The sequence below is a fragment of the Lupinus angustifolius genome, chromosome LG05 (genome assembly GCF_001865875.1).
Source record: "Lupinus angustifolius cultivar Tanjil chromosome LG05, LupAngTanjil_v1.0, whole genome shotgun sequence".
Lineage (NCBI taxonomy): Eukaryota > Viridiplantae > Streptophyta > Magnoliopsida > Fabales > Fabaceae > Lupinus > Lupinus angustifolius.
Genome location: NC_032013.1, coordinates 4,321,210 through 4,335,359, shown reverse-complemented (window position 1 = coordinate 4,335,359; position 14,150 = coordinate 4,321,210). Strand labels below are relative to the sequence as shown.

The following is a 14,150-nucleotide window of genomic DNA, read 5'->3' as shown; positions in this document are numbered from 1 at the left end:
AAAAAAAGAAATAGAAGACTTCATAATCATCTTATAAGTGTACTTCATAGCTTTAAAGCCTATCCATTACATTATTTAATTTCCAAAACTCAACTCGCAAACAGGTCGTAAAAGAAAAACTACAACCTTGTTTCTACAAATATTTCAAGCTATTTCTATAGTTCAAGCTAATCTAGTTGATTTTCTTCGCTGAACTTGCATCATTTATATATTCGAGCTCAACTATTCTTTTGGTGCTCTCAATTTTGTTTTTTTAATTTTGAGCTAAAGATTAACCAATATTGAAAGTTTACTCACCACTTTCGTACCCAAAACAGATTTACAAGTCAGATCAATTCTAATTGAAGTAAAAGCTAGCTCAGCTGCATCTTAGAGATATATATATTCTCATTGCTATGCTTATGTCTATATTTTCTATTTCTGTATGGAACAATCCGTCCAATCTAACACCACAAAAGAGGTCATAGTTTAGATGCATAACAACTCAATAAAGGAATCAAAAGAAAGAAAGAGGTTATATGTTCTATGCATATTTTAAACAAACTCTTCAAAAATTTTGCACAAGTCAAAGTTGGCTTTGTTGCATTCGATAGCATTTATCACCTCCTGAAATGTGGAAACACTGCATGGTACTACAAGGCCACTGCTCTGTGTAAATCCAAATTCATCATAAGCCTTCTGAAGCAGCATCTTGAATAAAGGGTGAGAAAGGTAGCTGGTTGGAACCACATATCTCTGGTGCTCTTCTCCTACATAAAGTGCAAAAAACCCAGTTGGGGTAGTTGTGTTGGAAGATTCTCCCTCATATCTTTTCAGCAAACATTCTTGGTAGTGAGAGTTAGGGTCAGTTCCACTAGAAGATTTCACTTTTTTGGCTAGTTTCTTAAATGATACCATCTTTTTCCCTAGCATTTTGCTTCTGTCTAAAAGCAAAGAGTCTTTTGAAAGATGGGTGGAGACTGAAGAGCTAGGTAGAAGAAATGGCTATTGGGCATGGTGAAGGGAGGATTTAGGTCTATATATATGTGTATATATATATATATTTATTTATTTATTTTGTAAGGGAAAGAATGTGCTTATAAATGAGTACGTGGGAAATGTGACCTTTTGAATGAGTCCTTGGTCTACTTTTGAATTATTGGGAATCAATTACTGGTGAATGTTGAGAGTGGACAAATATTCTCTTAGTTTAATTTGAATTATATTTAGCATTTCTCTCTTGTTTTAAACCACTATATCCACCATTTTTTCAATTATGCTATATTATTATTACACTTATCTTTCTTAATTTGAGGGGATGTAATTGTAATGTAATTAATATTCTTCAAAGGATTTAGTGTGACATTTGAGACATGATGTATGTTATGTTAAATCATACTATGAGTTAGAAATTAATGTAATTTCTTAAGTTTCTCTCTCTAAGACCTCTCTAAGAGGTGAAATAGAACAATTCCATTGTATTAATTATTGTTGGTGTAACAAAAGTTATTGTTGTACAATGTTGGCCGTAAATAATCAAATAAAAGAGCAATAAATAAATAGAAGAGAAGAATACAAGTGAATATGTTAACGAGATTCATCTAATTGTTCATACATCCTTAAGAGCATTAAGAACTACCAAGATATTATTAGAGAATAAAGATTACAAGTTTTAACATACTCATGGGCCCAACGTTCATCAGGTGTTTCTAATGGATGCACACTATAATAAGGGACTTGAGTCTAATATATAACATTGGTTTCTCTCATCCACTCTAATCTTAGGCGGGAATGTGGAATTTCTTATAATATTATATTTCAAGCAAATCCCAACAATCTCACCTTCATTGAAATATCTCACTCTTTGAAAAATCTACAAAACAATCTCCACTTTAGCGAATATCTTATTCTGTCTTGCTCAATGTCTAACTCTCTTTAAGTGTTTTTCACATAAGAGCATGATCCTTTCAGCATAAGCCGTTTTGAGTATCCTTGATGATGTTACCAAGAGACTAGCTCTTCAAACTTGTAGTGCACCTTCTTATATCGCCATCCAATGTAACATGTCCCCTAGCTCTCTATTGCTAGGAAGTCTTTTGATATTATGGAACCTCTATATCAAAGTTCACTAACAATTGTCTTCTTCAATAATCAGCCCAACAAAACAATGGAGCTTCCTTGGAAAGCCTCAACCACTATCAAGATTGTTTAATCTGTCAATCATAGTTCAAAAAACTATCATACTACATATGAAAGAGTATACTTATAATTCATACCTTGGATCAATACCAACCAATGCATGAGCCCCACCCTCACATCCAAGCCAATTTTGTGTCACATCCTGCATCTCTATCAATATTTGTGTTACACCTTACATCCAAGCCAATATTCATGTTACACCCACATCAAAGTCTACTAGCATTGTTACTTTTGTGAATCTATTAAAATTAATATCCTTGACCATGACATAGCGGACACACCATAAGGATACATCACTTCTCATCTTAAATGAGATTATCCTCTCCAATATATATAGAGATATTGTTAGCATATGTCTCATAGCACGATGCTCCACATTGGTCTATATCTCTACATTGGTCACAATCCAATAGATTGACTTCAAAGATTCTGGATCTAATAAAGTTGTGGTTCCCACCACGATCCCACCCTATTTTCTTCTCCTTCAACTCATTTGGTTTATTCCCGCATAGTGTCTTTGACAAATCTTGTACATCCAACATGTCATTCACCTTCCTTTTCCATAATTTGACGCTTAGGCTAAGAGCCATCTACCAATTGGCTTTGATGCCAATTTTTGGTACAACGAAAACGATCTTTGCGCTGTTAAAGTGAAAGACCCATGGAGAAAATATAATAGATAAAATGACATCGAGATTAATGTGGTTCGACCATTTGCCTACGTCCATAGCTGAAGAGCAATAAGGATTATTCCACTATGATAAAGGAGAACTACAAATGTTTCACTCACTTCCCAAAACCCAAGTACACCCAATTTCACTCTCACTCAAGTATTTCTCACACAATTAGAACAAGAGAACAATAAGAGAGAATATACACTAAGCTAAGTGATAAGTGTCAAACATACCTAAATTTCATACACTTTTATAGCACTTATATTAAGCATAATTGAGAAAAACCAACTTAAAACAAACCATCGCCAAGCTAATGTTGTATCTGTTGCAAGATGCAACTCCGCATGAATGTCACTAATTTGTTTTCAAAACCAACATTAGTGTTTTAGGAACACTCTAAAACTTTTGCAATTTCAATGGCACCGTAATCCAATTTTCTTTATCAATTTGTGCATTCATCCATAACTCATTGCATTAACTAGGTTAGCATCTCAAATTGTAAGGATAATTTTGTATTTCCTAGAATCTATTAACTTCACCATCATAATTCAGTTCCTTTCTTTTCGCAGTTTTCTATATACTAAAAATAGGGATTCTAGGTCAAGTTTGTTAGTAGTTTCAAGCTCAAAGTTATCACTGTTAAGTTGAATTTTAAGAATTAGATTTTCATTTTCCAATGCTTTAGAATTGAAATTTTGTATTAACTTAAAATTTTTACTAGTAGTTTGAAGCTCAAAATTCCACCTTAATTTGAATTTTGCGTTTACCACACACTTAATTCTATTAGATTGAACAATGGTATGAAACCATGTTTTGTAAAGTTAATTTAAGATTTGTAATTTTATATATGAAGTGAATTAGTCTTATTACAGATTAGCTAGTTCTTTTTTCCAAGTTTCTATACTTTCTACTTAAGCATGTATTCTCCTCATTGTTATTGTTATTAATAACTTATATTTATTGACTTCTTTGATAATTTTGATTTTGGTATTGGCAGGGCATTGGAAATAGCATTCCTCTTGGTGATATGTCACAATGATATGTGAAGAGTGAATCTAAGCCAAAGTGATATGTCATGATTTGATTTAAGTGCACAACCCTGTGTTAATTAATTATGGTATAGCATTCCTGCATATGGAATTCCAGAAAGATTAAAGATAGTTTTGTATGGATTGATATGGTCTTAGTACCTTTGGCTATTGGAATATTGTGTTTAGTTCCAAAGTGATATATACTCTTTCATGTAGATCTTACCACTATTTATAGCTATTATCTTGAAACTGAAGAAGAGTTAGTAGGACTTGGAATTATTATTATGATGTTACTCCATACATTAGTGGGAAAGACGTGTTCTACATATAAGAGTTTAAAATTTGATATATTACAATCAATTTAAAATAAAGAGGCAGTAATATTTTTATAAATATTTTAAAGGAATCTAAGATCATGTGTTTTTTACTCAATGCAAAATCTCTTTTCAAAATCGATTGATCTCTCCAACCGATGCATTAACTATTTTGTAGATTGGACTCATATTCACTAGATTCGGAGAGCCTGGTGTATAAATCTGGTGAACTCGCACCTGATTCTGAAAGTTTTTTGCACATCTAATCTAAAACCCTTTTCTCTCAAAGTTCAATTGTTGTAACCCCTAACACCTCCATTGTACTCATATATGTTTATGTTGTTCCGTTCAAAGAACATTATTTACCGCATCACTATAACCCTTCATCACCTTACAACATAGAAAGTCACGACTTTTGACCTCCCAATCATTCTTCGTCAGAACAAAACTACACTAAAGGTAAACTAATAGAAACCCCAAAGTAAATGAAGAAGCAATAGGATGGACTCAGTCTAATTTCAAAAAATACTAGTCCTCCCTATTATATGTGTTGGACCAGACTGTGACCGGGGAGCCTCCAACTACCGGGGAGTTCCATTGTTACATAGGTATGGTAAAAGTAAAGAGTCACAAGTGAGACACCACATCTTGAACCAAAACCTTAAGGCATTAGTTCTATGGGTCTTTCCATCGTATAAACTCTTTCACTCCTCCCCACATATCCAATGTGGGACTTCACACTTGAATAAACCCAACAATCTCCCCCTCAAGTGTGGGTACCACACACTTTCCGGTCCGCTCCCCCTTGAGTCCACCATATCCCAACCGAACCATCGGCTCTGATACCACTTGTTGGACCAGCGACCGGGGATTCTCCAACCACCGAGGAGTTCCAATGTTACATGGGTATGGTAAGAGTGAAGAGTCATAAGTGAGACACCAGATCAGCATAACCATATTTCTCAAGAGGTTTTATATGTCTCATTTGCCTATCCCTAGCCAACTGATAATGTTACAGTTGGGATACATTACTACTAGTAGATGCTGGGAAATAATGCTCCCTGCAAGGTCATTGGCATCGGCTCAATTAGAATCAAGATGTTCGATGGAATCGTAAGGACGTTGACAGATGTAAGGCATGTTCCAGAATTGAAGAAAAATCTGATTTCCTTGGGAACACTAGATTCAAAAGGTTATAGCTACAAAGGTGAAGGTGGAGCTATAAGAATATCTAAAGGCGCTATGGTTGTAATGAAAGGAAAGAAAGAGAATAGTCTCTACATGCTACAAGGAAACACAATCACGGGTGTTGCTGCTGTCTCATCAACAAGTGATTATGATGTCACCAAATTGTGGCATCTAAGAATGGGTCATGTTAGTGAAAGAGGCCTAGCCGAGTTGGCCAAGCAAGGATTGCTATGTGGTCAACAAGTCGGGAAGGTAGACTTCTGTGAACATTGCATTTTTGGGAAGCAATGTCGAATAAAATTCAACAATGCAGTTCATCGAACAAAAGGCACGTTGGATTATGTACATTCTGACTTGTGGGGTCCTTCCCAAGTACCTTCTCATGGTGGTAGGAGATATATGCTAACTTTCATTGATGATTATTCAAGGAAGGTTTGGATCTTCATTTTGAAACACAAAAGTGAAGCATTTGTGAAGTTCAAGCAGTGGAAAACCTTGATCGAAAAGCAAACTGGGAGGAAGATCAAGCGACTGAGAACTGACAATGGCCTAGAGTTTTGTAGCAGAGAATTCGGAAACTTTTGCAAGGATCATGGTATTGTCAGACATTATACTGTGAGGCACACTCCTCAACAAAATGGACTTGCAGAACGGATGAACAGAACCTTACTTGAAAGGACAAGGTGTATGTTGTCAAATGCTGGATTGCCAAAACAATTCTGGGCGGAAGCTGTCAATACAGCTTGTTACTTGATCAACAGATGTCCATCAACGGCTATTGACTTTAAAACTCCAGAAGAGATGTGGTCGGGTGTTCCTGCAAATTATGATAATTTGAGGATATTTGGTTGCCCTGCATATGCTCATAACAGAGAAAGAAAACTTGATGCAAGAGAATTGAAATGCACTTTTCTTGGATATCCTGATGGTGTAAAAGGATATAAGTTGTGGTGGCCAGAGAAAAGAAAATGTATTATCAGTAGGGATGTTACTTTTAATGAAGCTGAAATGCTAAAGCCTCATAAAGAGTCTTCAAGTGAAAAAAAAGACCCTAGTATCTCGGAGAAGGTGGAGTTTGATGTGGAGCCAACAAAGGAAAATACCTTTGATCAAGAAGAAGAAGTCCATGATGCATCTACTAGTAGTGATGTATCCCAATTGCAACATTATCAATTGGCTAGGGATAGGCAAAGGAGACATATAAAACCTCCTGAGAAATATGGTTATACTAATCTGGTGTCTTACTTGTGACTTTTCACTCTTACCATACCCATGTAACAATGGAACTCCCCGGTGGTTGGAGGCTCCCCGATCGCAGTCTGGTCCAACAAGTGGTATCAGAGTCGATGGTTCGGCTGGGACATGGTAGACTTAAGGGGGAACGGACCAGAAAGTGTGTGGTACTCACACTTGAACCAAAGCCTTAAGGTGTTAAACCAAAGCCTTAAGGTGTTGAACCAAAGCCTTATTCGACATTGCTTCCCAAAGTGTGTTGGACCAGACTGCTACCGGGGAGCCTCCAACCACCGGGGAGTTCCATTGTTACATGGGTATGGGAAGAGTGAAAGTCACAAGTGAGACACCACGTTTTGAACCAAAATCTTAAGGCATTAGTTCCAAGGGCCTTTCCTTCTTATAAACCCTTTCACTCATCCCCGCATATCCAAGGTGGGACTTCACACTTGAATAAACCCAACAATCTCCCCCTCAAGTGTGAGTACCACACACTTTCCGGTCCGCTCCCCCTTAAGTCTACCATGTCCCAGCCGAAACATCGGCTCTGATACCACTTGTTGAACCAGACTGCGACCGGGGAGCCTCCAACCACCGAGGAGTTCCATTGTTACATGGTATGGTACGAGTGAAGAGTCACAAGTGAGACACCACGTCTTGAACCAAAACCTTAAGGCATTAGTTCTATGGGCCTTTCCATCTTATAAACTATTTCACTCCTCCCCACATATCCAATGTGGAACTTCACACTTGAATAAACCCAACAATATGCATCAATTGGATGGAAATGATTTATCTAAACACTGGATAGCAACAATATTGTCATTTTCAAAACAATGATTCAAAATATTTAATAGAGAGAATTCACAAACTAATGTATACTGGTTCACATTCTTGAAATGCAAATTATGTCCAGTCCCCATTTCATATTCAAGTAATATCCAGTATGTAATCAGATGTTCATACTAACTTATGCCAAGATTCTCTCTAGAACACTCAATTTCCAAAAGAAAGCACATCACTTCTTTTTTTTATAATCAGTCACTAAAACCTAAGGCGAGTCTTTGATTTAATAGAGTAAAAGAAGACTTTCTAAATAACAAAGGATTTCTAAACCAATCTATAATATTAGAATTCTTGTCAAGAACACTTGAAGATCAATTTCACAATAGGCTCTTTGTTTTGAAATAATATGAAAAGTGCATAAATTTTCATCTTAAGATTTTTTTCTCAAAAACATGTGATACTTTGACAATTAAACTTAGGAGTGTATATATTCAGTGTAGAGGGGTTCCAAGGTACATTCTAGGAAATATGAAGTTAGGGATCTTACTAGTACGTTATGGTATATACTAGTTGAGTTTGAAATTCAAAAACATATTCCCAAGACTAAGTAACTCATCACTCAAATGTGGTAATTGATTATCGGACTTCATTGTGAACTTAGTAACCGGTGACACCAACATAGTAATGGTTACTAGACTCCACTATCTACATTTTAACTTTGTTTTAGCGTGTATAGTTTAATTTTTTGGTGAAAATTTATAGTTGTTTGGAGCTTTATAACATGTTTCAATTTTTGTTCGCGTCTTAGTGTAGATTGTCATGGTTTTTTGTTTAATGAGGTTTAATGCAGGACTCAAATTTCAAAAGACTAGAATGGTGAAATATCGAATTTAAGGATTTTTCTAGTTGTAGTCATAACTATTATTGAAATGTTCAGTTTTTTACAATCATGCAAGTTTTGCTAAATTTTTGTATGAAGTTGTTTGAAATCTGCAAATGCATAATGCATAAAGTTGTATGAGTTGAGTGCTTTTATACATGTGAGTCATTTGTCATTGTTTTTCGTTGTTTATTTTGGATATTTTGCTTGCATCTCTAATTGACAAGGTAGTGAAATACAAGGTAATGATCAACCAAATTGAATCCTTTATATACCCAATTGAGTTTCAAAAGTTTTCTTGAATAAGACCATTAAGACACAAAATAGAAACATTGAATACATCATAATTCGAGCATTCTTGTTTGTTTTGGTTATATTCAAGTTGGAGAGAGAAAGTCAAATGTGTGGATTAATGAAATAAATGCAAATGAGTTGTAAAAATATGGATTATGATGACGTGACAAGAAAATAGATTAATCAGGATAAAAGTAAAGCTTATTATAAGTAATTTTGTTAATCTTTCAAGGAATTGATAGTTAGGGAATGAGTTGTTGATCATCTCATTAAGATATTAAGACATTAATGATGTTAGATAGAAATAATATTGAAGAAATTAAAATATAGATAACTTTTGTGAGTGGAACCATTCTAATATTGAAAAGTTAATTAGCAAAATTAACCTGAATGCTTTTTATCATATTAACCTTTATTTTATTTTCTAATTATTTAATTCAAAAATCAAAATACTTGTGAAAAATATTTTAGCTCAACATTATAATTATTCTCGAATGTTCTAATATGGCTTAAGTCCCTCTAAATATAATTATTCTCGAACAATTAACGATATTATTTTTTTATTGCCATTTAAATATAAATTCAATACATCAAATAAGACTATTAAATTTATTTTTAATAGGAAAAATAAAAAAAAAATCGAACTACAACCAAATGTTGATTATGGGATTGGACCGAATTCTTATATTGCAAATTTGCAATAGAGTGAAACCACAACTAATTTTGTTTTCAGATAAAATGACTTTTGCCTCATAACCGAGCCAAGTTATACATAATAGTCCCCAAAATTGGTCAATTTAACTGGCTTATCACCAAAACATTCACAAATATTAATAAGAAATGATAAGAGTAAAAAGTAAATCATGAATGTTATCTCTAACATTTTTACATCATATTGGCCATTGAGATCTCAAAAAACCTTAATTTGGTCTTTGGGTCTGTCCAGTGCCAAGAACATATTCTACATGTTAAATATACTTTTTTATTATAAGATATATTTATATGTAATGTCTTAAAATATGTAAGAAAATAATGGTTGACTAATGAAATGCTTGAGTAAGTTTGGTTTTGTCTAAGCAAAATGTGTCCATTGGGAGTGTTTGGCCGAGGCGTGGAAATGGTTGGCGGTAGTGACATATTGACTGGTTAAGCGCAATGCGCTACGCGTTGACCAGTTTGGAATACTGTTCTTGTGGCCCATTATTGATAAGTACGTGTCGACATACACACTGATGGCTACCTTTCCTGGTTGACAAATCAGAAAAATCCGTACAATTTTTATTTTGATGTATATTCTTTTTGTCTTGTGTGATTGTTTGTAATGCTGCTAGGTACGGTCAAGTCTTCTAGATAAATGTCACCGGCTTACTGGGCCGGCATCAATAAAATATAGTTGACCTGAATTAGTAAGGGAGAAAAACTTTGTTTAGATATATTCCACACATCATATTTAGACATAATTATATTGATGTTTTTTAGCATTATCATTTAAAAATAAATTTTAAGAAGAATTTAATTTTTATATGTTTTCAATATTTTATTACTTATCACTAAGTAGATATATCTCCACACAACAAGTCTTTTCTTCCGTAATGTAATCTGAAAACAAATTATTATATTTGATGTTTCTGTTTTGGCCAATGACATAATTAAATTAGGCATTTTTTAGGTACAATACTTTTTTTTGTGGTTTTTAAAACTTTACTTTAAACTTGGCGTTTCTTCTCGGCTAAATTTGTTCTCTTTTGAAAAGTTAAACAACATTTTCTTATGAAACTCCTTTAGTTATATCCATCACTTAGCAAAAAGTTACATAACAAGGGTGGATTTATTTGCATCGATTATGAGTATTTTAGTTCTCTAACTATTTTATTTCCAAGATCCGTACAATCAACTGTTATGGTTCAAAGTAGTTTATTAACTTAACTTTGACAATCGAGAGATGTTACTTCCATTCTAACCTTGTTAAAGACATATCATGTTCTTCTTCAATTATGAGGGTCAACCTGCTAATCACGAGTTGCACTATGAAACAATAAGGTGTAGAATATGCTATCCCACAAAGTACATTAATGCACGCGCCATATCTTCTGATGGGTCAGTAAAATAGAATTTAAAATCTTTTAATTCAAGTTAGTAGTACTTTAATATATATATAAATAAATAAATAAATGAGAAATTATAATAATATAAAAGACCTGTTCTACCTATATAAAACAACTCAGTGGGACAATTAAATAATAGTATAGCAATAAAATCCTAAACTATCACTTTTTGGATTTTTTTCAGCCATTTATGATTAACCCAATTATAATGACTAAAAATAAGTTTGCTCCCCTTCAATGATATGAGTAATGTTCCACGTCGGTCACATGATACCCCATTAACCAGATTGGATAACTTGAGGTTGGCTAAGCCCAAACAATTGGCGAAGACTTGAGTCACCTTGACCCATCATACCAACTGGTCGGCCGAGGTAGTAGGAGAAGACTCGTCGTCAACCGAGTACAACCTCAATTTAGTACAACGGTCATGCTTCTGTTACCCACCCGTCACGCTACCAACACCTGGTACACGCTGTCTGCACTTCTTGCCTAACTTCCTGCTCTATGACAAATACATGTTGGTACACAAAGGCTCTATACTTCACATAGAGGAGGGACGAATAGGTGGTTCGATATACAATTAGCATTGTTCGATTAACAAAAAGATTATACAATTTTCCTTATTATTTAATCAGTTAACTCACGAACTTAATCAATTAACCAGTTCTTGTTCTTTGGAAAACAATTTTCTTTAATAACCAAGATTCAACAAAACGTGTATGTCCTCTTACATATGATAACACACAATTAATGCACATAACACAATATGCAAATAACACGGAAATATATGAATGCCAAGTTAAGTAAATCCAACAATACGAAAACGTAAAGAGATAAGGGTTAAGAAGAATGAGACGATGACTTTTATCCTGGTTCGTTTGCTTGTCAATGTTCAATCAACATCCAAGCTTCCCCTTCTAATTTTTGGAGATTTTAGTCACTATAGGAAACAAATTTTTACAAACACTCTTTCAATCACAAGACTCCCTTGAAAGTGCAAATTTTCAAGGATTGCACTAGCAATGTTTTGCCTATGTTTTGATGAAGACAAGGAATTAGTTAAAGCTTGAAGATGGCTCAACAATCAACGTTCCTAGAACTCATTGGTCATATATAGACTTGGTTATATCAATAGAGTTATATTTCTAAGTAGTCTAGGATGTATGCCTTAGTTAGTAAGTCTGGGTTAGGTAAATCTAGACGCAAGTCTCACGAGCCATTAATATTGACATATCATATTCATGAGGCATATCATCTAGTTTATTAGATGTTCATGCATTAATCATACATGTTATATGTGCATATTAGGCATAATATAATTGCTAAAGCATGTATAGGAGTCAAGAATAACATATAAGTAGTTTACCATTTAATCACGTTTTGATGTATGTTGGTTAATCGATTAACAAGTCTGTTTTCTGTTATAACTGTTTTCTGTTTTAACTGCATAACTGAAAGTAATGGTTTGAAGGGTCAAATCTATTTTATATAAGTTCTGGCAAATTGCGGAAACGTGTAGCATTGCATACTATTGTTTAGAAATCATTAGATAGCATATCTTCGTGATTTATTGTACACCTCAATTGTACTAGCCAGTCTTGGTCTATGCTAGAACTTTATCATAGGTAAATCTATGTCTACTAACTACAATGATAAAGTTCAACTTTATGAACCTTCAAACATATCTCTATGTCTAGTAACATATGCTATCTAGTTTGAGAGTTATGAAATCACTATATTACTTCTATGTCTAGATACCACAAAGTGACGTGCATGTAATAGAAAATAGTACAAGTCTAAGTCTAGGAAATGAACTATTTGTTGAGTAATGTAAGTTTAGAATAATTCATAAAGTACATAAGAAAATATTCTAAATTCATGCAAAAGTTTGATCAATACTAAACCAAGCTATGAGTAAAGACAAGACTCAAAATAGAAACGAACTTCATGGAATATTATTGAATCAAGACTGGTTACATCAAGTTTGAGCTATATTCAACCCCAACTAAAAGATGCTTAGCTACTCATATCCACAAAATGTATGAATGATATAAATAATACACTCTTAGGATGGTAGAACAATACACAACTGAGTAACGATTATCACCTATGATGCTTACACTTAGTTTCAAAAAACTAAGTGAGCTAAACTCTCTAAAATTTAGCTAAAATAAATGTACAATTCAAAGAAGTAAGTAAGTGTATAGGAGCCATTAAATAGTAATTTGAATTTGACTTCTTTGCTTTATGCACCACTAGTGAATTGATCGTGACTCTTGAACGCACCATGTTGTGGTGGGCGTGTCTTCTGGCACTAAGTGTGACTCTTGGATGCACTAGGATGCGTTGGGCATGACTTTTGCATTGAGCATGGGAGTTGTACTAAGCGTATTCTGGACAGTGGAAAAGCTTCAAATTTAGACGCTCAATACAGAATCAGCACTGAGCATGGCCCTTCTTCCTCTGAGTGCGGTAATGGTGCTAAACGTAGCTAGCAGACTGTCAATTTTTCTAAGCATGGTCGAGTTTTACCAAAAAAACTTAGATTTTTTTACTCATTTGTCCGAGTCAAGCCTACAAAACCACTTGGGGTAATACTGAGCTAATAAATTAAGTTTTTAATAATATAATAGTATATTTTCAATTTAAGTTTATTAAGTTGTAAAAGTGCCTTAAAATAGGTGTTAATTAAAGGCCAATTTGGCATTTAACAAGACCAAACTAGAATTGATTTTCCTATCACTGGCCATTCTTGCAAACGACCTTGGTTAGTGTTGTTAACTGAATAATGGGTTTAGTTACGTTAGAGTGTGAAAATTTCGGTTAGACCGAGTTAAATTGGGATAATCTTGTTAGCGAGATGGACAATTTGCTTAAACAAATTCAAAGAAACACTTTTACACAAACAAAAACAGAAAGATGATCCATGGAAATGAATTATGGTTGGAGTTAGGGATCCACAAAAATCAATTAAGCTACCTACTTCACCTTACCGCCATTGTTGAAGGATCATATTCTCGAAACTCCAGGATTGGAGGAGGCAAACATAAGACTGAAAGAGACAAGCACGAGATCCTCAAAATTGAACAATTTAAGTGCCTTCACTAAGGCAAGCAATTCTTTACTTTGGATTTTAAGAGATTCAAAATTTAAACTTGTATTACAAAAAGGCCCAACTTGTGTTATAAGCAGCTTTAAATTATATTTCAGACGTAATATTTATATAATTGATTTTTAATATATATAATTGAAGAGTCTCTAAGGCCTTGTTCTCTCTAGGTAGACTTCCAATGTTTAGAGTATAGAGAAGATGTTGGTTATGTAGCAAATAAAAGTGCAGAAAGGAAATATGTTCCATAGAAGGTTTACTTTTATTCATTAACAAATCACATTATCTATATAACATAAAACCTGATGCATAAAATAAAAAAAAAGCCCTTTTTTCATGAATAGCATAATAAGCATCA

General features: G+C 34.0%; 1 protein-coding gene across 1 annotated transcript; it reads right to left on the bottom strand.

Annotated features, from left to right (window-relative positions):
* LOC109347148 (auxin-responsive protein SAUR21) lies at nt 274-1,014 on the bottom strand. The gene has a single exon (XM_019586869.1). It carries the CDS (start codon nt 910-912, stop codon nt 535-537), a length of 378 nt encoding a protein of 125 aa, XP_019442414.1. The 5' UTR covers nt 913-1,014; the 3' UTR covers nt 274-534.